This window comes from Emydura macquarii, unplaced genomic scaffold, assembly GCF_026122565.2.
Source record: "Emydura macquarii macquarii isolate MOO-44397 ecotype Brisbane River unplaced genomic scaffold, CSIRO-AGI_Emac_v2 contig_499, whole genome shotgun sequence".
Classification (NCBI taxonomy): domain Eukaryota; kingdom Metazoa; phylum Chordata; order Testudines; family Chelidae; genus Emydura; species Emydura macquarii.
In genome coordinates, this window is record NW_027130636.1 from 10,022,119 (window position 1) to 10,049,809 (window position 27,691).

The 27,691-nt window shown below is 41.7% G+C and overlaps 1 protein-coding gene across 5 annotated transcripts in view; it reads right to left on the minus strand.

The window, feature by feature from the left end:
- ITM2C (integral membrane protein 2C) overlaps positions 1–18,022 on the minus strand; it is a 39,412-nt gene extending 21,390 nt beyond the window's left edge. Inside the window, exon 1 of one of the 5 annotated variants that reach the window (XM_067538911.1) lies at positions 17,684–18,017. In XM_067538911.1, coding sequence (XP_067395012.1) covers positions 17,684–17,785 — 102 coding nt within the window. In that variant the 5' untranslated portion in view covers positions 17,786–18,017. Of the gene's footprint in view, positions 1–17,421; positions 17,503–17,683 lie in introns of those variants that run through there. The other 4 variants (XM_067538914.1, XM_067538915.1, XM_067538913.1 and 1 more) reach the window with 4 other exon arrangements.
- Between the last annotated feature and the right edge of the window lie 9,669 nt (positions 18,023–27,691).

Genomic DNA, 27,691 nt, shown 5'->3' on the forward strand with positions numbered 1-27,691 from the left:
AAAATCATGAGGATTTATTGCAGCTGCAAGTGCAGCAAGTGCCTGGCCCATAAAATAAGTATCTAGCTACAAAGATTTTAAAATAATTTCTTTGGGGCAAGGTCTGTCTTCTTGTTCTGTGTTTGTACCGCACCTAGCACAATGGGGTCCTGGTCCATGATTGGGGCTGCTAGGCACTACCACATACCAATAAATAGTCATAACAAGACTAATACACACATGCCACACGCCCAAACTCACAATGTGCACTAATCTGTCTGCCTGAAATGGAAACTTAAAATGGGGATGAGGCTCCCCAGCAACAGAGGAACAGATGGCAAGTTACAGGATGGGAAATAATATCCATTTCTTTGCAAGTGCATCAAGCAGTCATACATGCTTCCCCTCTGAGCTCCAAAAGGGAGTATGCAGCAAATCTGTACTACCCCTTCTCCTGTGGCATGCTTCCAAATCAGTGGCTGTTTGCACTACAGAGCTTGGGGACTTGCACATTTGCTGTACATTCACATCACACACACCACTGCAGGAGAAAGGGACATCTGGCAATAAAGGATAGGGAAGGACACAAAGGGAAAGGAGGAACAGAATACGAAGTGCAACATAGGTTTATGCTAACGGGATTAGCAGCATATTGCAGACAACACATCCATCACCTCATGTTACAAGACAGCATCCTCCCTAGGTTTCCAATGCCTGATGTAGATGGGCTCTAACATGACTCAGTCCCCTTTGGGTGGGAGAATGGTAGAGCTGAATAAGGTTTTTCAAATTTTGGGGCTAGGGTTTAAATGAGAAAACGCAGAACCAGGAAAGGAAACTCATCAAATCTCAGACATTTTTGTGGAAAAACCAGGAGTGGTAGGGTAAAAAGGACAGATTTATGGAAAAGGTACAGGACTGAGAGTCAGGAGATCTAGATTCTATTACTGGCTCTGCCAGTGAGTTCATAAGTGACCCTGTGCACATCACTTTGCCTTTCTGTGCCTCAGTTTTCCCATCTGATTACGCCTATATCTCAGGAATGTGGAGAAGTTTAATTAAAGAGATTTCCAGAAGCACAAAAGGCAGTTAGAATTCCAACTCCTACTAACTTTCCATGGGAATTGTACACCTAGGTGTCCTTTGTGCCTTTGAACATCTCCCCCTAAATATCTATAAAGTCCTTTGCGATCCTTGGCCTGGAGAACTAGAGTATTATTGACAAAGCACAGTTCTGTAATGGCAACCATGAGCTTGGTCTTTAGCTTTGCTTATGAATGTTGCAAAGGGATTATGAAAAATATATATATATCAGGTTCGATCTCTCCTTCCTAATGACCGCGTGGCTGGGGATGATAAATTAAAGTGAAGAAACAGAAGTTGTGCCATGCCACACTTTACACTTCTCAGAAATCAAACCCCACCTGAGTCCTCTACCTGAGATGGATTTAACTCCTGCCCTTTTCTTGTACCTGTCTCTTTGGCTTTTAAAATAGTTCCGTCTGCCTTATTGTCAGCTGTTACCAGCAGATCAAAACATGGGACTATAACAACTTCCCCAGAAAAGAGTTAAGGGCATTCAGCCCTTAAAAGCTTATCGCTTTTTAGTACAGCACTCTGTTTCCACCAGAATGACATCTAATTACATAAAAGAATTTATTACTTTCCCCTGAAATCTTCTGCTTAGGATTCAAGACATTCCTCTTTCATTTTGGTGTGATCTGCAATTACTTTAAAATAAACATATTCCTATTCATAATGCAATATTAAAATTAGCTGAAGTCAAATACGCTTGTATGTATTCAGCTGTTTAATGGACTTGTCTATTTCTATACCAACTCTTTTCTTTGCTTTTATATGTTTATGTGCTATTCAGATTTGGAATACTTTGTCCTAGATTTATCAGGGTTTGGTGGGTAAGAGAGACAGCCTGATAAATATTCTAAATATGCATCCCAAAAATAGGGCACGTTTGGGAGATTAAAAATAATATATTTTGAAACTGAATTGAAGGTAAAGAGAAAGAGATTACATAGGAGTCGAAAATTAAAGTGGGATGCAGCTTTGAGGGGAAACGACAGTCAACAGATAACCTGAAAGGCAGAGTAGTATCTACAATAATACCAGCAATCTTCAGAGAGTTGTTTGTTGTCGTCATTTTAGAAGACCAGTCTGTATTCTGGAAGTGTAAGGTATGGTAACAGAACTATAAACACCGCAAACAGACTGTAAATGATGGGAACATACACCAAAATGAAATTTTGGAAACAAATACAGATTTACACAATGGTGCAATTTTCTAATTCTGGCAACCAAAGGTCAGTATCAATTACAGGAAGAGATAACGGTCAAGCTACCCATACCCAGCATTTGCAATCATCATGTGTCCAATTTCTCCAACATTAGCGACCACGTAATGGAATTTTAAAAAGTCTGTATGAAAAGCACCTTCATTGACTTTGGGAAGAAATAAATATACTTAACTACTTGTGAGTCTTTCAGCCCCTGCAGCCATAGTAGCAATGGTCAGACCTCAGAAGGTTCAGAAAAGTTCTAGCATACTTACTTGAATCTTTTAGATCTTCCTAAGGAAAAAAATGTCCCCAATGTCACTTCAAAATGCAACCCCTTCCTCTTTCCAACACCAAAGCATACTTCCCTTCATTTGGTGGAAAGTCACCATTCCTCCAGTCCATTGCCTTCAGACCCTGAGACTTCGGCAATGTGATTTGTACATTCAGTGCTTTCCATATTTAGAGGCATGATGGAGTTCAGGGCAGTAATCTACACCAGAGGAGCTCAAAGCAAATACCTCTGGGAGGAGCTAGCAGTGGAGGTTCAGTGTCACAGAGGGCAGTCAATCAGATACAGGGATTTTCAAAAAGAAAATCTAGTGGGGTGCAGATAAGGAATGGGCTGATGAATTAATGGGGGATAGAGTATTTTTAAAAGATATATTTAAGAAGGCCAAGATCTACAGTAGATGAAATTTCTTCTGAACCACTAACAATTTCCCACACTACGAAAAGGATAAGTGCTCCTGCTTTTTACCATCAGAACTGGTTATAAGCAGGTAGGAAAGGCCAGTGACAAATAGAAATGGGGAGTGACATATGAAGAGCAGGAGACAGTGTATTGAATATTGCCCTGAGTGTGACTCAAAGGTGTCAGTGCAGCAATACTAAGAAGGGTCCATGAATATCACTATTTCCTGTAGCAAACAAAGGATCAGGACGTCTTATGGACTGGGAAGCATTTTTAATGCTCTGATTTAGAAATGAAAAAATATTGCATCACAGTTTCCAAGGCAACCGGTCTTCCTGTGCAAAGCACTTATACAGGATGTTTGTACAGGGCCCCGTAAGCAGTATTTCTACTGAGAACACAAACAGTGGCTTTTTGACTCAGAGGTCTAGGAGACAAAAAGAAACTGCTATAATTAGCAGACTATCACATTCAAAGGCAAAAAGGTCACAATTAATTAATCTAATCACATCTTTAAACAATACAACCCCAAATGACTAGAAACAAAATTTAACCTCCTGTCTCTAGCCATTTTGCTGCAATGTGAATTAGAATATCAACATTAACTGCTAATTAATTAAAACATAGCTTTGTTGCTATAGGACAAAGACAGAAGGATTTTAAATATGCAGCTTACTACCTGTGAGCATTCAGAGTTCTGTGATCATGTTTTCATTCTCTCCCATCAGTAAAAAGGGGATATTTAACCCTCTCTTCCCCAACCTGTCTTTCCTTCAAAGATTCTGGGAACCAAGGGGCTGTTCCATTTTTCCCCTTAGCATAGGGTAAGGGATACTTGTTTTATTTATTTAAATATATATTATTGGCAGATGCATGATGGTTTTCAGCTGAAGTCGTACAGCTTCCCTCATTGTTTCCCAGGAGGAAAACTATGTAAGGCATTAGCAGCACCAACAAAGCCCCACACAGAATAAGCTTTTCTGGTAAGAATCATAGCTATGTCTCCAAGCCCTATGTAGAATAGAAGTGAAGACAGAAAAAAATAAATGATTGTGGTGAAGACCGAGGCACACATTTTCAAACCTAAGTGCCATATTTAAGCATTCAAATAAAAGTGGCCTTATTTTCATAAATCAACAAGAACAGCAGGCACGCACAAAAAAATCAGGCCAATTCTATTTAGATACTTAGGTATGGATTTAGAAGCACGACATTGCGTATCTAGGTTTGAGAAATTTGGCCTTAAAAATGAGAAAAACCCCTTATCCAGTAAATGCAAACAAGAAAACAAACTATTCAATGTCAAAATACCAAGATAAATACAAATCAGGCAGCTCCCCCATTTGTGAAGACCTTCTGCTGAGACAATCTGCTAATCTTTACAAACACAAATGCCACAATAGATCATGTATAACTCAGACAGAGGGCTTTTCCGCACTTAAAATGCTACAACAACACAACTGCAGCATGGCACCGCTGCAGTAGCACTTCAGTGTAGACATGACCTATGTCACTCTGGGATGTGGATTTTTTACACCCGAGAAACATAGCTGGATTGACCTAGTTTTCCAGCATAGACCAGCCCAAAGACTTCAGAAAATACCATCCTTTTTTTGTCTGACTGTAGAAGTAATGCCAAAACAAAAGCCAAGCACATTATTGACTTACTACAATGTGCCAATGAGTTTTACAAAAGAAGAAAAGGCTCTGTAGTCTTGACATTTTTGGAAACAGACAATATGCCAGAAAAAAATCCCACCATCAAAAGGTTTTGCATTTCATCTGAAGTTATTCATCTCTGCTAATGTTTTTGAATCCTGAGGAGGATTTTTTTTTTTTTTTTTTTTTAAACATTAGCAATAAGGCATTTCATTGTTTTGTTGTATCAACAAAGCTAACAATGCTTTTTCCATAGACTCCAAGTCCCATTAGTACACATCTAGGGCCAAAGAAACATATAATTTAAGAACAATACCAACTTTTGCACCTCTGTAAAGATATATGCTGAGATTTTCAAAAACAATTAGTGATTTTGGAATCCTCTGTTTTTCAGCACTCAACTTTAGATACTGTAAAAAGGGGCGCAGCTGAGGCCACCCCTTCCTCCAGTACTGTGCAAGGGAGACCCCTCCCAGTCCAATGAGGGGGCCTTAGGTCCTAGGTGGCGTCTCCCCTCCTCCCCAGCATGTGGTCTTAGGAAAAAGCTGCAAAGAGGATCCAGCCAGAGGCTTCAGCCAGTAGAGACAGAAGCAGCCAAAGCAGGGACCTCTGGTCCTTTGGGGTATGTCTACACACTGCACACTCACTAAGCCCAGGCTCTGACTCAGGTTTAAGCCCAAACACCATTTCTGTCCACACACAAATCAGTCTGACTCGGGTAAGCAAGGACCCAGCTCTGCCCTAGGACCCTGCTAGGAAGGTGGGTCACAGCCCAAGTCCCACTGGGACTCAGGTCCAAGCCTGTCATTTTGCAGAGTAGATGCGGGTCAAGCCACAGACCCGAATCAGAACATCTGCGTAATGCAATATGGACACATTAGCATAGCTGAGACATCTAGGTTCAGCAAAAGTAAGCCCAGTTTTACAACACTGAGTGGACAAGCACAGGCTTGGAAACACAGAGTCCACAAGCGCAGATCCCACAGACCCAGGTTTATGATGCAGCACAGACAGATCCTTGGAGAAAGTTTTAGTTTTGACTCGACTTTCTCTCCCCTGTGCTGACTGGCAGTTTGCTCCAACCCTCCTTCCTCACCCCCAGTCTCCTCACCTCAATGTTACTTCTCTTACCATCTTCTTCTCTGTGTCCCTCACCCCCCTCCTTGCCCTCAGTGCCCCCTCTCCCTTCCCTTAACTGACCCCGGCCTAACTAAACCCATCCAAAACATGACATGTGCTGCCATTACTCTGTTAACTCTTTCTATGCTGTGTTCGGACAGTCTCACAAAGGAAAGTGAACCTTGCCTGTAACCTCATGCATGTGCAAAGAGACAGCAACACAAAAGCAGATCACTTGCAACAGTGCATCTAAGGACAATGCATCCTCCTTAGAAAGAACTCAGATATTTTTTTCTGCTCTATAATTAGTGTTTTCTTATATAGAACTGAACAGCAATGCATTATAATAATCAAAACACCTGACTCCTGAAGAAGTCGTTGACATATGGATAGATAAAAATATACAGTATACAACTATCTTTCTATGGCAGAGGAAAAAGACTTAATACACAAATGAGGGGAAAAAGAGCAGCAACAGCAATCTCATTTTATGGCTTCCAGACTTTATGGAGAGGTGGCAATCCAATTAACACTTTTATGGGATTGAAAAGAAAAGGTTTACTATGACTTCTATGTTTAAGCTGAGTTGAACACAGAATCTGATTCACCATCTCCATCCTGATAGTCTATATGTCCCTTTTGAGAGATGACCTCTCCCTCAGTGGGCAGGGACAATCACAACAGCCATATTCTATTGGAACCACAAGAATGTTAATCACTAGTCCGTGGCTCAGGTGTGCAAGAGACAGAAATTTCATGGGAGCTGCTCCCAACCGAAGGAGGGAATTCATGTCCAGATGAGATACACTGAATAACCATTAACCTCACTGTGTTCAGAAAAACTACAAAGCCCATCTCTTTCACTTAGCTTTTCTGCAACAAGTAGACAGACACGTACCCCACTCTCACACAAACTGCTCCAAAAAAGTCCCACTACTTAACTTGTCAAGCTATTTTGCCTACAGGCAGGGAAAGAAGAGACTGCTGTTATTTCTAAATACCTGGGAGGTACTCAAATGTCACAATGATAGGAGCCATACAAGTACCTAGATAGAAATGCTTATTAGAGATTTCTATCTTAGCTACTTATTCCAGTTGTAGTAATGCACTGTCATGAACAACATAATGTAATTGTCAGAGAAAAATAATAAGAGAGAGATGAGATTTCAACAAGATATAACATGATAAATGTATTTTGGGTCTGGTTTGTAACACAGAACCACAAGACTTTAGACCAGCAGAGATTACTTTCTAATATGGTACTTAGAAATCTTTGTAGGGAAGGGAAATACAAAGAAACCCACCACAGCAACATTTAAGTTCAAAAAGAGGAAATACAAAAAATGAGGCGGCTAGTTAAATGGAAATTAAAAGGAAGTCACAAGAGCATAATGCCTGCAAGGTGCATGGGAACTTTTAAAAAACATAATAGAGGCTCAAACTATATGTATATCCAAAATGGCGGGAGGGGAAGACAGTAAGAGTACCCAGAAAACGCCACCATGGCTAAACAACAGAACAAAAGAGGTGGTTAGAGACTAAAAGGCATCCTTTAAAAATTGGAATTCAAATCAAACTGAGGAAAATAGAAACAAACAAACTCTGGCGAGTCAAGTGTAAAAGTATAAATAGGCAGGCCAACAAATTTGAAGAGCAACTAGCAAAAGACACAAAATTAAAAGCAAAAGTGTTTTAAGTACATCAGAAGCAGAGGGGCCACTGGACATCTAAGGTGCTAAAGGAGTTCTCAAGGAAGACAAGGCCATTGCAGAGAAGCTAAATAAATTCTTTGTCTCGGTCTTCATTCTATAGGATGTGAGGGAGATCTCCACACCTGAGCGATTCTTTTTCTATGACAAATCTGAGGAACTGTCCTAGACTGAGGTGTCAATAGAGGAGGTTTTGGAACAAATTGATAAATTAAACAGTAGTGAGTAGTCACCACAACCAGATGGTATTCACCCAAGAGTTCTGAAGGAACTCACATGAAATTGCAGAACTACTAACTGTGATATCACTATCACTTAAATAAGCCTCTATATCAAATGACAGGAGGATAACTAATGCAATGCCAATTTTTTAAAAAGGCTCCAGAGGCAATTCTGGCAATTACAGACCAGTAAGACTACCTTCATTACCAAACTGGTTGAAACAATAGCAAAGAACAGAATTATCAGACACATAGATGCCTCACCAATCTATTAGAATTTTCTGAGGCAGTCAAACAAATATGGACAAGGATGATCCAGTGGATAAAGTGTGCTTAGACTTTCAGAAAGGCTTTGACAAGGTCCCTCACCAAAGGCTCTTAAGCAAAAGTAAGCAGTCAAGAGATAAAAAGAAAGGTCCTCTTAAGAACCAGTATTTGGTTACTCCTACCTTTTTCCCCTATGTTTTAAACAGTTTTCACAGTGGAGAGACGTAAATAGCAGTGTCCCCCAGTGGTCTGTACTGGGACCTGTGCAGCCTAACATATTCATAAATGATCTGGAAAAAGGGCTAAACAGTGAAATAGCAAAGTTGGCAGACAATACCAAATTACTCAAGATAGTTAAGTCCAAAGCCGATTGCAAAGAGTTACAAAAGGATCTCAACACTGGGTGACTGGGCAACAAAACTTTAGAGGAAATTCCATATTGATAAATGCTGAATAATACACATTGGAAAATATTTATACATAAATAGTGATGGAGTCTGAAGTAGTTGTCACCACTCAAGAAAGAGATCTTGGAGTCATTGTAGATAGTTCTTTGCAAACATCTGCTCAATGTCCAGCAACAATCTCAAAAATCTTACAGAATGTTATGAACCATTAGGAAAATGATAGATAATAAGACAGAATATATCATAATGCCACCATATAAATCCATGATATCCCCACATCTTGAATAGTGCCTGCAGTTCTGGTCTCCTCATCTCAAAAAAAAGATACATTAGAATCAGGAAAAGTACAGAGACGGGCATTACAAATTATTAGGGTACAGAACAGTTCCACATGAGAAGAGATTAAAAAGACTGGGACTTTTCAGCTTGGAAAAGAGACGACTGAAGGGGGGATATGATAGAGGTGTATAAAATAATCAATGGTGTGAAGAAAGTGAAAGTGTTATGTACCCCTTCACGTAACACCAGAACAACAGGTCACCAATGAAACTAAGGGATAGCAAATCTAAAACAAACTTAAGGAAGTACTTCTTTACATAACACACAGTCAACTTGTCGAACCCGTTGTGAAGGTCAAAAGCATCACTGAGTTAAAAAAAGAACTAGATAAGTATATGGAAGATTGGTCCATCAATGGCTATTAGCCAAGATTGTCAGGGACGCAACCCCATGCACTAAGTATCCCTAAACCTCTGACTGCTCGAAACTGGAACTGGATGACAGAGGATGGATCACTTGAAAATTGCCCTGTTCTGTTCATTCCCTCTGACGCATGTGGCACAAAGACAGGATAGTGGACTAAATGGACCATTGGCCTGACCCAGTATGGCCATTCTTATGAAATACTGCCTTCAGACAGACATGACAGAGAGCTTACTACCTCTCAAAAGGAATGTCTCAAGACAATATTTTTTTTCTTTTTAAAGTTTAAGTGCCCCAAAGGGGAGGGAACGAGAGATGAGACATCTGGACCAATACATTCCAGATAGAGATAAGCTTCCTGCCTCTTACTCATATTTGTTCCACCCATGCCTATTAAAATGACTATCCCTTTCAGACAATTAACTAGATCTCCATGCTTTGTCACAATGCTTATTGTACCACAAATGTTTTGAGGGGAAAGCTACAGTGTGGAAGGAAGGTAAATAAAAGATCCTTTTTCATGACAGAAACACACCTATTTACAATATTGTAATACTGTATAGGAATCCTATTCAGTTATTCGAGAGTGTACTCAGATTGAGGGTACACTTTTAAGAAACCAAATTTCACAGGCTCAGAAGTCTCCAACACCTCAACCTACATCTCATTTGCTGAAAGATTCCCATGTTTCTAAATTCAATATTATTTAGCACTTCTGCTAGAAGTGGCTATTTTACCAACATTTTTTTCATCCAATTTTAGCAGTATCCTAGATCATCTTTGATTAGAATGTCCAATATTAATGTCTAAAATCCAGTTATTAATTCCAGAAAGTTCTCTAGCTCCTATCATTCCACACGAGTGGAACCTGCAGGAAATTGTTGCCATTTCTCAAACAATGCCTTCCCAATCCTCTTACTTCTGCCTCCCCAACTGTACAGTGGAAAGCTGATAATCAGAGCCCATGAGTCTTAAAATGTCAGACTGTGGTCCCATGACCAATGCAGCAAAATGAAGAGGAAGTTCTTTCATCTCTGTTGGATATGTAAGATTTGGGGATAGAGAAAAACCAAAACCAAATATTTTCAAAGCAAAATATTATTTAATTTAACATGAAAAGTGAAAGTTAATTTAACAAGTGAAAGTAACCAACAACTTCAAAAGTTCAAATTCTTGACTCCTATGCTTGTAAACAAAGTTAGCTGAACATATTCAAAATAAATCTACTAAGATGTCACATGGTTTTCATTACTATCTCTGCCTCTGCTGCCTACTATCCTAAGCCGTTTATTTGAAAGACTTGTCCTTATATCCTCTCCCCAGAAGTTTCTCTTTGCTCCCCAAGTTTGGACTAACAAATGTGCACTCGGTGCACTTGCACAAAGCTCAATCTCAGAGAGGGCCCTGATCACCAGATCTGAGTGGACAGCTTTGTGACCTGGTATATGGGGTCACAGCTCTGCTCAGGTTTGGCCTGGCCACCCCTCTGCCATGATGGATGGGCAGCCAGGCCAAATTTGAGTGAGTGGCATCGCAACCTGGCATACAGGGTGCAGTGTCACTCAAATTTGGCTCAGCCACCCCTGCACTATGACAGGTGGACAGCCAACCCAAATTTGAGTGAAGGAGTGGAGAACAATTTCTATAGCGCACAGGGCCCCCAAATTCTTTAATCCAGCACTGTTGCTCTCCAGGCCATCCTGGGTGGAAGTCACACGCAGGAGCTTGACTCTCACTACACTAGGGCTGAAACCATACTAGCAGAATGACTTTGGCTAAACACTGTGTAACTGCTAATTTAGAGCTGAGGTTGAGCAGCCTTTACAGCCAGCAAAGCACAGTCCATCCTCATGTAACCATCTAGTTTTTAATCTTGTGCCCATCATCCCATAAAATATTGTATTAATTTAGATGGAAAATATGGGCTAAAGTTTTTAACATAACCCAGGTACTGTCAAACATTAAACAGTGCTAAATAAGATCTATGGTTTGGAATGCAGCAACTTCAGTCTGCTTAGCTGCTGGGCAAACATACCATTAAAAGTCCTGTTAACCTTTTAACAACGATACAGAAAAGAAGGAAAAACAGTTAAAACATTTGAAATGTAAAGTATTATGTAAGGCATGCATTTTAGCAACATTTCTTGTTCTCTTTTCCTTTCAGCTGTAGAGTGTTTCAGCAGGAAAAAAAATCTTGTTTGACCATCTCTTAGATGCCATTAAAGAAGATAATAATTGTCCTGCTAAGGAAAAGAAATCAGTTGAGATGGGCTGCAGCTGTTGTTTCTGCTGTTGTTAAAGTCCAATCCCATTTTATCTCAAGTGGTGTTTACAATTCAGCAGGAGAGAGTAAGGATGGCAATATCATCTGAATCCTTCTCTCTGGCCCGCTCTGGTCAATATACCTTTCAGGATCTGGCTGACAAAGGCTCAGGGTTGCAGATGACATGGGGGATGGCAGCCATGATGGTGAAGTTTGTTCCAGTAGCCTCCATCTGTTCTTTCATTCTCGTGTGTTGTTTTCTCCTTCTCATATTTTTCCCCACAAAATCTTTTCCTTTTAAGAACCCAAAAAGGGAGTGATAGATGGAACAGTCCATCCCCTCATTATTTTGTCAACCAGTGAGGCCTAATTCCAACATTCCAATTTTAGATCCTTAACTTAGAGCTCCACATCTCCTTCACAAGTGTGATTTCAACACAGTCATTTAATCATATCAACTTGGCCTTTTCGTTTTGACTGATTAAGTTATTTTGTCTCCCTTTTATACTTTTTCCCATCAACATTTATTATAGGTTATTGTAACAGCTTATGAATTTTTACATACTTTTTACAGTAAAGCTGACAATTTGGGTAAATTTACAGTCCCAATTTGTACAACATATCCCAGCACCTAGCATCACATGCACCAGTACCCCATTGACAAGCACTTATGTCAACATGGCTTGGACAGTTCTTTTTTGAGTCTTCATTGTAGACTTATACCAAAGGAGAAACTCTTGCTCACATAGAAATAACTTCTGTAATAAATGGTGAGGTCAAGAGATGTGCAGGCTGAGAAAAACTTATGTTTAAACATATCTTTGCCAGCTCTACATTAAACACAGATCACCAAGAAAAAAAGTGAGGTTGGCTAAATGATCGAGTGGCAGCAATCACAGCTCCTTGGGAACACAACACCCCTGCACATCACAGATGAAACTCAGCCAGTGTTAGAACAGCAACTCTATCAACCTCAGATGAACCCCTTCAGCTGAGAGAGACAAAGTCATTGGTAGGTTCAGGGACAGAACCACATCCAACCCTCTCTGTCTAGAGCATGAAAGCAAAAATAGAAAGGATGAACACCAAGTTAGCACATTTGTGTCAGGAAGAATTTTTATTTATTTATTTACTTAACATTTAAAGGTTTCCCCTTGCTTAATTTCATCCCATTATGCCCAGCTGTATCCCCCTCCTACATCTCCAGCTCCCTCAGTCCATGCTATATGTTTCTGCTCCTTCCTCTGTGTTTACAAATATTTGAAAGGTGTAGGTGAATATCTCACAGATCTAATGATTGTATAACAATGCCCTTCAATCTTTCATCTTAAATCAACACCTCAAGCCTCTGATCATTTTATTAGTCCCTTCTGCATTCCCTTCAATTGGCATCTATCTCCCTGGGAAATTAAAAGTCCAACAACTGAACACGGTATTCCAAGTGCAGTCTTACCAGAGCCATATTGAGGCCTATTGCCTTCTTGCTTGCTAACACCCAACAGTATGTCCAGGCTGTCCTGGAACATCTGATGGAAGTGGCATTTTGTTTCATATTCAGCAGAGTTGGGAGTTCAGCCACAGATTCTGACCAAAGACAGCTGAAGTGCAACCAGGCAAAAAGAGGGCTAGAAATTAAGAATATGTTCTTCCAACCCCTCTTATCCCATTTTCCCATAAGAGACTTAAGAAACTCCTTCCTCTGGATCTTGCATCATCCTTGTAGGACAATTACCCACTAACACCAAAAGGATTAAATGGAAGAAAAGCACTGGGCTGGAGGGCTGAGGCCATCACAGGTTAGCTCTGTTAATCTTGAGTGCTTCTTCAAAGGCTGACTAGACAAATCTTTTGACTTTATGTGTGTGTCATGATCATACACAAACAAAAGACAAAAGTGGTTTTGCCATCAGTGTATTTGAAAATATCTGCATATATAACTGTACTTTTCCATTTCAAAAATCAATCTTGTAGTCTGATTAATTCATACTGAACGCAGTTAAGTGTCTTGAAATATGTTTTAATAAAAGATAAGAAGTAATTCAGCTAACTACATAACCTCAAAAACTATTCCATCCACACTCAGCAAGGCTGCTAAGAATCTTCCAGGCTGTGTTAATGACAAGAAGATTTTATAGTAAAAATAATCTTCAAATATTGTGATTGCCTCAAAATTACATGGATTTTTTATTGAGTTTTAATTACATGGTCTCTCCAAATGAAACCGATCGCTTCAACTGCGCAGCAGGGAAGTACAATGCTGCCTCACTTGAGCTTGCTGTCAGACTCCTCTCATTTACTAACTTTTTATAATTAAGGGTCTACCAAATTCGCTACTGTGAAAATCGCATCATAGACCATGAAATCTGATCTCCAGCCACCTACCTCTGAAGGCAGAGTGGAGAACGGTGGCTGCTGACTGGCCGCCCAACTCTGAACGCTGTGCCACGGCCAGCAGCAGCACAGAAGTAAGGGTGGCAATACCGTGAAACCCCCACGCCCACAATAGGCTTGCGACCCCCTTTTGCATCAGGGCCCCCAGTTTGAGAAACACTGCAGAAAAATCATACATTTTTCATGGGTTGGGTACAGCATAAAAGAAACATCCACAAAATTTGCTATTTATGCCATGACCAACCCGTGAAAAATGTGTGATTTCTCTGTGATTTAAATAGACCCCAATTTATAATGTATTAGAATCTCAAATGTCTGCTTTCCTTCCTGTCACATCTTTGCATCTACAATTAATTTGCCTAAATTCACAAACTGATTATGTCCAAACTTCATCACTTTCCAGCCACATCTCCTACAGCTGGGATTGAAGTTCTGGGGTCAAAAGCAAAAGAGATCACAGAACCTTGTTTCTATGTCACCAATGTCATTTTAACACAAAGCAGCTGGAGAACAGAGGGTGAAAGAGCAGGAACTGTTCGCAGCAGCAAGCACTGTGCCAAGAAAAGCATTGAAGGATAAACCCCACTGAGTAAGTAAAGGTTGTTCTGCTATAGAACATATGGACACAAAGGAATATGCGCTCCTTTTAGTCCAGTTCGCATGAGCTTCACACACAAAACTATAATAAAAAGTATCTAATATAGTTCTACTCTGGAAAGTGACATCATAAAAATACCACTTTCTCACTCAGTAGACATGCTCCCTATGTGCATTCATGGTCATTTCTGCTTACTCCACTTATTTGGTGTGTTACTAAATTTCAACTTGATCGCAAATCTTGCTATATTTGGTGTTTTACTGAAAGCCCCACCTGCTCGACTCCAGAACCTGTTTGAGAGTCTCAGCTTTCTTTTTTTTTTAAATAGTGCTCATAGCTGGAGGGGGGAATAAAAGCTTGAAAACATGACCCAAGTGCTACCCAAAGGTCCAGAAACCAAAAGGCAAAGAAGAATGACCCAACATTATTCTTTCTTTAAAAAAATCTTGTGATTTTTAAGCCAATCTCATGACTTTTGAGTGCTTGGAGTTGGTAACACAAGGTTTTGCCACTTTTTAACTCCCGTTTTCAAAGACCAGAAGAAGGGGAGATGGATTCTAGTCTAACTTATGCAACATCAGCAGAATTACTACCTAAGTTCCAGTTGCAGAAATCTTTACTGCAGATGACATGTGAGCCAAAAAAAAGCAGCTTGATTTTCCAATTCTAGGTTGAGTTTTCAGGGTTGAAAGTTGGAAGAGGAAGAGGAAGAATGAAATTGCCTTTTTATTTGTGAGCTGATCAAGCTGGATCTGGAAATCGCTGAGACCATAAATAACCACACTTTATATTAAGGTTCCATTTATAAATAGCTTATAAAGGGTTAATGATTAATAGCTGTTATAAGCATGTTACACAGACACTAGCAGTATGTTTTATGGATGGTTATAAGCACATCAGTAGCAGGGAAGATCATGGTTTTTAGCAACCTATCAACCAGTTGAACAAGTGAACAACAATTTATTAAACCACCTATTATTAACCCTTTATAAATTGAATCTTAATAGACAATTCCACAATCCTGTTCTGACAGAGACAATTTAGAGCCAAAATGCACTTCAGAATACCCAGCTTGCTATCAACAGCATGGATACATCAGTTTCTTTCAACACAGTGAGATAACAGGGTATAATAAATAATCAAACTTTGTACACACTTTCAGGCATTTGCGTAAAATGCTACTTAAATGCCATGCTCTGTTTCAGAAGCATTTTAAACCAGATGATGTTGTCAGTCACGCTGGCCCTGATCCTGCAAGTTGTTCAGTTCAGTCATTACCCCCCCACACACACAGACCTTTATGGACCCTCATTAACTTCAGTGGGGGTCCCCCCAAAGAACAATTTCCAGGATGAGACCATAATAGTTCATGTGATTTGAAGAGCACTTAAAGATTCCTATCCATATGTAACAATATTGACCTCTTTATCGGGCAACAGTCCTTCATTCCAACTGAGAGGTACCATATACACAGCCACTAGCATGCAATAAGCACTGCTAATTACCAAGCTTACAGCATTCCTTGGTTGGGACATATCAGATCAGTTGCAATCAGATCCCAGGATCTCAAGAACAACTTAGTACTCCCAGGAGGGAATACTACCCCCATACATCTCTGTGCCTGGCATGATCCCAGTCTCCACATGCATGACCTTTCCTTTCTCGGTCATCCATCCTCTAAAGTAAATCAAAGCCAGCCAAGTAAATTCAACTTGGGAACATCAATTCCTAACTTGGAAAAAGTGAAGAATCTGATCAGAACTGTGGCATGCTCCTAGTTACACATTATCACCACTTCCTCCCCTTGTTCTTAATTGTGCCAAAACCCTGAAATGGCCAGATTTTCATTTCTCACAATCTTTTTTCCATGCTAATGATGACCCTTAATTAAAATAAGTTTTAATTTGATCATCATCCAGGAACAATTAGCCTCAGATTACCTTCACTCAATGTATGCCTAGGGCGAAGAGACAGTATTTGCAACAATGTTTGTATTTATTGATCTCATCTTGTATTTTTATTGCCCAAGCAAGACCATTCCCTACAAGAGGATGCCCAGCTGCCTCTCAAAATATCAATGTGCCCATTTCTCCCCTAGAAAACAAACCAACGTCCACAATGACTTCACAAACAAGTAGGAAAGAATGGGTCCTTGTTTCAAATGAGCAGCCCTCTAGCTGCAAACATAATGTAAGACCAGCTATGGGAGGAGAAATGAGTCTTGATGTCCCAGTCACAAGTCAATTGTGTGCCAAGATCTGCTGGGCCAAATCATGCCTAATGTCTTTTTAATTCAAAGTGAATCTAATGTCCAGACAAAAGGGGCTGCAGTTCACAAGAGTCAAAGACAGTTTCCTAAATACAAAAGACAAAGACAAGCATGCCCCAGGGATTCAGCAGGATATCCGGACATGGTGTTAGGGGAAGAGAGGGGGAAATATTTCCCCATACACAGACTCAGCTATATAGAAACAAACTAACAAAAGAAGGCCCCATGGTAAATGGGGCTCTGCCTGCCCAAATCTGGTGCCCAGAAAATCTGGCCACTTTATTTATATTACAGGCAGTCTTTCCAGTCAGGGCTATGTAATACCCAAGGGAAATGACAGCCATTCCTTCTAGGTAGGAGGGAAAACGTGCACCTGAAAGATCAACAATAACAAAAACACAGCAAGACTGCAGCATTGGAGTGGGGTGGTATCTAAGAAGCCTGAACTAAGCCAGAGCAGGCACGAGAGCCATCGTAAACATGACTTCTGGGCTCCCCGACTACACCGTGGCACCACCACCCAGGGGATGGAAGAGGCAAACCACCTTGGCAAGCAGGATTTCATTTTTGAAAGACTCTGTAACAAAATAAGAGACTCGCAAAACAGAGCTGGACGGGCTGCGCATCCCGCCCCGCCGCACGCTCTCTGTGTCCCAGGTTGCTGCTCTGTCTCTCCAGCTCCGGACCCTATAATGACCCCACTGCCCCTCCCGCCGGCCAGACAGCAATGCTCAATGGGGGGATGAGGGGGATACACTCAGGGCTCCCCACACACTGGGGACGCAGACACAGATCTATGCTCTGCAGCACCCCCAAATACACTGGAGTGGGAGCCCCCAGCTCGAGACTCACATGGCGGGGGGCGGGTGAGGGGGGCGCTGCCCGTTTTGGATCCCCCAGCTCAAGGCTCACGGGGCGCGGGAGTTCGGTTGGGGGGCGCTGCCCGGTCTGGACCCCCGGCTCAGCGCCAGGCTCACCCAGGCACGGGCCGCCCGCTGAGCGCCCCCCCAAGCTCCCCTGGCATCGCGCTGCGCCCGGCCGCTCCCCCGGCTCGGGGAGGAGGGAGCGGAGAGCAGGGGACTCCCCGCGGGGGCCCGCCCGCCCCCCGACTCACGCCGCCCGCAGGCAGGAGGATTTCCGACTTGGCCCCATCGCCCGCCGCCGCCTTCTCCGGCTTGAGCCCGGCCGCCGGCTGCGGGAAGCTGATCTTCACCATGGCTCAGTCAAGTCAAGGCAGCCTCGGCGCTGCGCCCCGGGGCAGCCAGCTCGCGCCGCCGCCGCCGCCGCCGCTCTCACACACTCACACACACCCCCGGCGCGAGCGCAGGCGCCGCACGTTTGTTTTGGTGGCTGGCAGCAGCTCCACGTTCCCGTCCGTCCCCGCAAGAGTTAAGGGCCCCTCCCCCTCGGCCCGGGCACCCTCTGGGTTGCGAAACTGGCCCGTGGATACAAACGGCGCCCCTGGAGGTTTGGCTCTAGTGGGGGAAGGAAGAAGAGGCGCTCATTGCACCACCCACCTACAGCAAAAACAAGGCGAGTTGTGCAGCACTTTAAAGAGGAACACATTTCATTTCTGCAGCCTACAGCACACCTACAGCCGTTCCCAAGTTAACAGGCTGGGTTTTTGCAGGGCACCTTCTGCGCTGCAAGAGCCGATCAAAAGCGCAGACATGGAAAAGTTGCAGCGTCTGCACCCGTTTGGCCCGGAACACTTTTGCTCCTTTTCCCCTTTTCTTTCCTCCTAGTAAATCCCCTCCCCCCCCCCCCCACACACACCCCTTTCTGCATATAAATGACAAAGATTTGGATCTGTTAAATGGATACATTATTTAGTCACACCATGTATTATTCCTATTACAGCTCCGCGCAGCGCAATGGCACCCGGACGCTGTCACACAGAAGCCAAAAACCGAACTGTTTAGGTAAAATCCCTACGAGCGGGGCTTTGTTCTCTCACTTCAGTATTCCAATTTAAAAGCAAAAAAATCTTATGCATTTCTTAAACGTATTCGAAAAGCACCCATCACTAACCAGATCCTGATATCTTTCCTGGAGTTTAGCAATGCTTTACTCCAAGAGCAGTTTATTAACTCCAGTGAGACCATTCATAGAATAAGGTACTGGGTCAATGTAAGAGTATAACATCTGGCCCTAAATGTTAAAATAGTGCAAGCAGCTGGCTTAAATGAGCAAACCCAACAGCTGAAAATTAAGGCTGGAATTCATATTTGATCACCTCCATTGTGTAGGGATCTCTGAGACTTTTGCATGGTGTAGCAAATGTGCTATGTTAATAATAAATAATAAAACTACAACCAGTTCTATATCAAAACGTAATCGATTTAAGAGAGACAAGGGAGGAGGACATAAATGCTGACTAACCTTGCTTTTCTCCATGTAAGAGAGAACACTAGTTGTTCAGAGTTTTATGCATTTAATTTATTCTCTTTTCAAGCTTATTAGTTTAAGAAAAATATTTCTCATGGAGGCATTGTGATCTTTGGTATAAATATACATTAGATAACTCAAAGGTATACACAAACCAGATTCTTCAGATACAGGATGCACCCCTACACATGTGATGACCCTCATCCCTGTACCACATAGTGTCCTCTCCACATTACATGCAAATCTCCCCTAAAAACAAAAAATGTGTGTATTGCCTTTGGCCTACAAGAAGTGAGTTAATTTACCATCATTAAAAAATAACTCTAATGAAACAAGGATAATGTGCCCCTAGCATAAATGTGCAACCACATGATTTTATCACTGTAAACCTTGTCCTTTGGTATTCCATCCCGTCCATTACACTCACTACTTGTGTCATGTCTAAAATTAGGCCCTCATCTTGCAGTCACTTATTTGGACCTTAGGTGGCATGCTCTTCAGGACATGGACCTCTGCCTGTGTGCGCCTAGCACACCGTCAGTTGCTGGATGATGCTGTGGTTGCCTCAGGAAAAAATATGGCAATTTATGGCCCCAATCCTGCAAAGACATATGGTCAGCAAGAAACTCATGAAGTCACACCAGTTAAGTTAAACATGTGCATATATATTTAAAGGATCACTGCCAATCATCTTTTCCTAAGGCAGTCACTCAATCATTCTCATCAGGAAGAACGGACACTTTAGGTCAGACCAATGGTCCATGTAGCCCAGTATCCTGTCTTCCCTCTGCCCCCAATACCAAATGCTTTAGAGGGAATGAACAGAACAGACAGACAATCATTTTGAGTGAGCCATCCCCTGTCATCGACTCCCATCTTCTGACAGAGGCTAGAGACACTCAGAGTATGGGGTTGCATCAAGGTGTGGGCAAACCATGGTTTTATATAGAGACATTATGATATTTTCTGTCTTATTGTCTATCCCTTTCCTAAAGGTTCCTAACCTTCTGTTAGCTTTTTTGACTTCTGCTGCACACTGAGTGGATGTTTTCAGAGACCTATCCACAATGAGTCCAAGATCTCTTTCTTGAGTGGAAACAGATAATTTAGCTAATACATCATTTTGTATGTATAGTTGGGATTATGTTTTCCAATGGATGTTACTTTGCATTTATCAACATTGAATTTCATCTGCTATTTTGTTGCCCAGGCACCCAGTGTCCTGAGATCCCTGTGTAACTCTTCCATGCTTAGGGCAGTCACCTGAAAATGCCAAGGTCAGGGCAGGCTGTAAAAGGAGAGCAGATTCTCCCAGCACTGGTGGGCGACACTGAAGTCAGGCTTCCCAACCAGCCACAAACAGTGCTTCTGATTTCTCACACTGGTTATCAAGAAGCCCAAAACACAAATACACACAGCTCCCTTTACTGCATTTCAGTCTCTGGCTTCCAATCAGCCACGAGGTCCAGTAAAGAGACCAGTTATTTAAACTCTATGTTCTTTACTAAAAAGGTTGCCTCTGACCCCAAAGGGTCAGCCACAGTACCAGATCAATGTAAGTTTGGATCTTACCCAAAATACCACACTGCCAGCCAATCCTTTAGTAACTAAAACTAAAGGATTATTATAAAAAGAAAGGAACAAACAATAAGAGAAATGTTAATGGATTAAAGCAATCAGATACATACAAGTGATTTGAAAGTCCAGATACATCAGGTTTCTAGAAGAATTGTGGCGTTTGCACGCTTGCATAGTTCCTGTGGTCTACATCCAATACTTGGATGGGTCTCAGTCCTTTGTTTCACAGCTTCAGTTCAGTTGTAGATGAGCTGATCCAGAGGTAGGTTGGTAGCTGAAGCTGAATCCCGACTGAAGAACGAAATGGATTCCCAGGCCTCTGCCTTATATATCTTCTGGCCCCTGCCAGGCTGTTTGTGGAATTTTACAGGAACCAAAATGGAGTTCAGAGTCACATGAGCAAGTCCTGGTGACTCATCAGGTATACCTCTGGCTTTTCCTCCCGCCCAGGCCCCTTTCATCTGTGGATGTCTCAATGGGCCATTAAGCAGGCTATTGTTCTGCTGCCACTCTGTCTAGGGTGTGTCTCAGACAGCACAATTTGAAATACAGATATGTCAAATATATCCATAACTTCCATGACACATGAACATAAACATCATCATCTTACTTAGCACATTATAGCCTTTCTAACAGTACCTGACATGACATATTTCACATGAATTATGATTCTGACATACTGATGTCAAACAATACACTTAATTTCCCCCCCGAATCCAGCCAGCGTGACACCCTCTATTACACTTTGCAGTCTGCTTTGGACTTAACTGTATTGAGTAATTTTGTATAGTCTGCAAATATTGCCATCTCACTGTTTACCCCTTTTGCCAGACCATTTATGAATATGTTGAACAGCACTGGTCTCAGTACAGACCCCTGGAGACACTACTGTTTACCTCTCTCCATTCTGAAAACTGACTATTTATTCCTACCCTTTGTCTCCTAGCTTTTAACCAGTTACCAATCCATGAGAGGACCTTCCCTCTTATTCCCTGCTTACTTTGCTTATGAGCCTTTGGTGAGGGACCTTTTCAAAGGCTTTCTGAGGGTTAAAGTGCACTACATCCACTGAATCACCCTGGTCCACATTTTTAACACCCTCAAAGAATTCTAGTAGATTGGTGAGGTATGATTTCTTTTTACACAAGCCATGTTGACTGTTCCCCAACAAATCATGTTCATCTATGTGTGTGATAATTCTGTTCTTTACTATAGTTTCCCAGGAACTGAAGTAGGTTAGTAAGGATCTTTGCAGGATCAGGTCCTAAAACAGCACAGGCTTAGAGAGACAGATGAGTACAATTAGTATTTTTGCCAATACCAAACTAACAAGTGAAAATGTCTAATATTGTAACCTTGATTTAGTCAATTTTATAAATGTATTAAAGAGACGGTGTCAATTTGAAACTAATCAGTTTCACCAAAATTAGTCCTTTTAGGGAAGTTAGCTTGCCATGTGTCTTCTCCCCCACCTCCCAATTTTTTTAAACAAAATTGATGTTTTTCCACCACGTTGTTTATGCTGGCCCTTTAGAGCCAGCGGGGGAAGTCTCAGAACGCCAGGCTATCCTGTTATAAGCACTCTCAGTAGAGAGAGACCTAGAGGATGGCAGAAGCAGACATTAAGAAAGAGAAAGTGGTTCCGGGGAAACAGCTGGTATTTGAGAAAAACCCAGGTTACTATTTGGACCCAGGGAGTTAGGCGGACTTGGACTGCTAGCCTCAGCTGCTGCCAAGGCCACCATGGCCACATTGCTGATTTTAGCACCCTACATTGAGTCTGTCTACCCATGCGGAGAATCGAACCTCTTAGGTGCAATGTAGACATGCCCTTTAGGACCTGGAACCAGGAACCGTGTAGTGTAGAGCAGTACTCCCCTCTCTCGCAGCCAACCAAGCCAAGCTCTGGGAAGAAATGCATCTTATAGTCTGCCTCTATCTTGAGAGTAGGAGAGACACCAGTAGGAAGATGATGAGCGCCTAGCCTTTCTTTGGTATAGAGAGAATGAGGGCAGAGGAGAGTTGGGAGAATAACCCCACAGCAGCAAATAGGGGTGGAGTGGAAAGGATCCCTGCAAAGGGACATTTTTGGCTTGTGCAGTTTTATTTCAGTTTTGTTTAGCTGTCAGACTTTGCCACAAGACAGGATTGGATCTTATTTAAAGCCAGCTCTGGGCTGCAGCCTACACAAAGAACAGGGGGAAACAGATTCATTTCCTAGTGGCTGTGCTGGCATGCCCTGAAACCACTTGTACACAAAGTGCTGAATAAAGAACTGCAGATGCTGGCATGCTAAGTTTAAAAAAAAAAAAAAAAAAAAAGGTAGAAAAAATATACTCTCTCTCTAATCTCTTCAGTTATAGTATGTTTGCTATTCCTTGTAACTATAGGCTCCCAGCAGTTATCCCTTAAAGGTTATGTCTACACAATGAACTAGGGGTGTGAGTTCCCTGCTCGTGTACACACTTGTTCCAGCTCTCATTGAGCAAGGGCAAGTATAAATAACAGCGGAGGTATGATAGCATGGGTAAGGGCAGCAGCAGCATGGCTTAGCCTGGCTGAGTACATACATGCTCTATTTATACTCGTGCTAGCTCACTGAGAGTATATGTACATGAGCAGGGGACTCACCCCCTCGCTTGTAGTGCAGACATAGCCTAAGTGTCACATTTATTTTATAATAAATGTGTTATGTACATTAAAAAAAAAAATCTAATATGATTAATTTTGAGACTTGCTGGGACTCCAACTGATGACACAGTGACTTTCTGGCTGTGAATAGCTGAGTGCCACTGTTTTAGATCATATTATGGACTAACTCAGTGCTGAATTTCATTTACAAAAGGAATTGTTGGCAGTGATTAAAACTGGAATCATAAGAATCACTTAGCTACCATTTTACAATTTCTAAACATTTTAGAGACATTAACTAATTAAACCTCACAAAACCCCCGTCTGGCAGATAAATATGTATCAGGATCCCTATTTTAACATTTAAGATTAAGGCCACAGTTTTCCAAAGTAGCCTCTGATTTTGGGAGCACGATTGGAGACAGCGTGGACCTAATTTTCAGAGGTGCTGTGCACTTCAAGGCCCAAGGTATCTCAAGTTGGACACTCAAAATAGTAGGCACTGCACACCAAAAAAAAATTAAATTTTAAAAAATTGGAAATTTTGCCCTAAGGGACTTTGCCAAAGCAAGTCAGCAATAGACCCACAATTAGAATTCAGGAATTCCTGCCCCTAGCCCTGTGTTCATTCCATTAGGTTGCACAGCTTTTTACTCTCTTTATCATACTGTTGGAAGTTTGAACAAACAAGTTCTGACCTTGCCAGTAATTTAGCCGTTTGCATTATTTTGGCCCTGTTGCCATACTCGGAAGTAGCGGTGCTCTTGTTGGTAAACGAACCCCCTGTGGCGGTGAGTGCTGCTTTTCTTGTCCCCACTCAAATGGTGCACGATAAAGAAACTATCCAATGTGTCTCCCTCTGTCACACAAGAAATCAGAGATCAAACTCAAATGTCAGGGGTCAAAATAGAAAAAAAATGCTAAATTATCAAGAAATGCTGATAAATATGTAAAGTTCACACAATGACCTCTGACTTATTTAAGGCCAGGCAGTGAGAGAACTACCTATGGCTGTGTAAGATTTTCTTATTTCTATATGTTGTTATTAAATATGAATACCACAGTTGCACCCAAAGACCCAAACCCAGATCAGGGCTCCTTAGCTCTAGGCCTTATACAGACATATGAAATGATGATCCTTACTCCATAGCACTTACAATCTAAAGCAGTGTTTCTCAACCTTTTAAGTAGCAAGTATCCCCTAACTTATTAAAATTTAAATTAAATTAAATTAAAATTACAATTTTCAGAAGTACCCCAACACCCCATTTTCCACTGGATTCTATATTTACCGACTAATGTGAGTCATATGTTGGAAGAAGGGCTGAGTATATAAGATATGACAGATGTCAGATCTAGTGTGGGTAGGGTTACCACCATTACCACCAGGGGTGCACAACTCAAGTATATATCTGGGCTAGAGGTGATGTTGGCCAAAGCTAGGAAGCTTCGAGTGGCATGCCAATGCTGGGGAATATAAAGCGCCGCACCAAATTTTTTGCCATAGATTTGAGAGGCGAAAGGGGTGAGAGAGAGACAGGGAAGGAGAGAGAGAGAGAGAGAGAGAGAGAGAGAGTGTGTGTGTGTGTGTGTGTGTGTGTGTGTGTGTGTGTGAGAGAGAGAGAGAGAGAGAGAGGAAAAGAGGGTAACTGGTAAAATCTGGGACTGTCATAGTTGTCAATTTCACTGTTCAGCTAGAGCAGTGAAATTGACAAGTTTTCTGGGCACTGGGCTTTGAGCCAGGGAGAGGGGCTGCCACCTGGGCAAGTTGCAGGCAGCGGCTGCCTGGCTGCCAGTTCGGGAGGTGGGTGACTGCCACCCAATCCAAGCTGGGGCAGAGGAGGCTTCCGTACCGGCTGGGACCCAGGGATGTGGGCAGGCGGCTGCTGCCCATCTTCAAGCTTGGGCGCTGGAGTCTGTCCCTTGGCTTGGAGCCGGGGAGCGGGTGGCTGCCGCCCAGCTCGTGAGACACGGGAGGCTGCCGCTAGGCTCCCACCTAGGATCTGTGACCGGGCGGGAAGCAGGGGGCTGCCACCTGCCTTCCCCAGAAGTCGGCAGCTGCCGCCCGCCTCCCCTTCACTCTGTTTTTCCCCGGGTACCCCCTGCCTGTGTCTCATGTACCCCTGCGGGTACGCATACCACAGGTTGAGAGACTATGATCTAAAGCATCAGTCCTCTAGTTTTATCCACATGGGGAGAATCTGCCTGTGTGGATCTGATTGCAGGAGTGGGGAGAAGTAATGGAGGTTTTATAACATTCCTACGGGAGAAGGATGGTGAAAGAACTAAGTATGAGGCTTTTGACGCTAATTAATGAAGTCCTGATAGAATTAGTTCATTGATTTTCTAGGTGGACATGAAATGTAGCATAATACAGTCCTGTGTTAGCACATGGGCTCCCTATAGTGATGATGTTTCTTTACTTCTTATGCAACTAAAACACTACTGATAAAGAACTCAGCCAACCTGACTGCCTCCTGCTTATAACAGTTTAATCTTTTTTTTAAACTGACAGTAATGTTGATACAAAGTGTCGGACTGACATCACTGTAGGATCAAGTCCCCAATTTACAGAGCAGGTACAATGGCTGCAGTGGCAAAGCCAACTTTCCCAAATAATCTAGCCACTCTCTGTTATGAAGGACTCATGTCTAGGGCTGAGTGGATAGTTCAATCTCCTTGCCCCCCTACTGTGTCTGTGATAGTGTCTGCAATTTGGAAAGATTGATTAAGAATTGTACTGAGACCAGCAACCCATGTAAAGGCTCCAAGCGTCCAACATGGAATGGGGAAAAGCCACTGTATACTAAGTTATGGGGTCTATATCCCATTATCAGTCTTTTCCTCCCCAGGTCCTGAATGGAGCCAAAGTCAGTCAACATGGCTTCACTTTGTTTCATCATTCCTGCAGTTGTGTCAATTGAAATATGCACAGACCCAAAACAGTTTACTAGTCAGAAGCACTGTGAAGATAGCAGGAACATATACATCTTTTCTGGCTTCCCACAGAAAAGTGGTGGCAGAGGTCGAGGTGTTTTATTCTCAGTTACAATATGGTGAAATACAAACAAAACAAAAAACTATTTTCACAATTCACTGGATGTTTCAGTACAACTTTAAGAAGGTCAGATTAGGGGTCTGAAGTCCTTAATTGCTTCAGTTATTTTAAATCAAAGCTTTTCCATTCAATTCAATTGACTTGTCATTCTGATAAAGCTCCTCTTTTTGTTTATATACTTATATATCTAGCCAAAAGATTTATTTTAAAAGGGTTAAGAAAAATCACTCTGACCATCACATGCCAAGCTTCAGGATACAGCAATTTTTCATTAAGAAATACACTTCAGCTACAGAAACCATTAGTCTAAGGTTTATAATATAAACGCTGACACAAACTTAACCTACAGTTGATCAGTAGCATCATTTTAAAAACATGTTCCTTTTCTTGCAAGGGAGACCTAGAGGTGCTGCATATAAACTATTTAACTGAAACCTACCATCTCTTTTATTAGTAAGTGGCAGGTATCAGTTTAAAATTGCCATCCCTTTGACTTTATTAAACACCTCTGATTTTTATTAGGCCACTATAACAAAGTTTCTAATCTCCTGTATGCAATTAAGTTGAATCCTAGGAACAATTAACTTGACTGATCTTTCATTAAAAATAGCAGCATGATAGCACTTCTGAAGTAATGGATCTTTATAAACCTTTATCAAAGAAGCAATCCACTCTTTGGCACTTTTCACCTTTTTAAAATGTGCTACCTAACATATAAAACAAGAAATCCATATAAATAATTAAAGCAGTACAAACATAAGAAAGCAATCTTTACTATATCTTGAGCCAGCTAGGGTTTTTTGTTTGTTTGTTTGTTTTTTACTGTACCACATCTATTTTATAGAGCAGTCAGGTGTATCGCAAGGCTGGGAGATAATGTGAATTTTAGAGCCATTAAATACTTCAAAATAAATAGTTTTCCCTTTGTATCTCCTACAATGGCTTCTGCAGCTAAATGTTGCAGTGTAAAAACGTGCAGTGCTCAATAATCAGCTGAATACATTTATTTTACATTCCTGTGACATATTGATTACACATTGGGAAAATATGTAGGTTACGGGGCAAAGATTCCTAATACACTTTTTAAAGGAATACATACAGAAATAGAAGATACACTAATGTTTTCGCTTTGCTCTTTGCAATATACATACCTGTAATTAACTTGTTTAATTGGAAGAGGCAGGGAAATTACTTGTGATTTAAGTACATCATCAAATATATAATATAATCTCACTCCTAAATCTCCACCCACCCCATTAGATTTCAAAACCAGTGCGAACACTCATAGTTTGATAGTCCTACATTCATTAATTTGCCTCACCAATGGGTGGTGCATGCCTGACCCTGCTGAAGTCATATAGTGACTCTTAATAGCTCTATGGATCCATTCTTTTGTGCTTCCTACCTTTTGTTCAGAAATCGAATGGATGGCTAGACGTAGCAGAAAGCACAGAGTGGGGATCTATT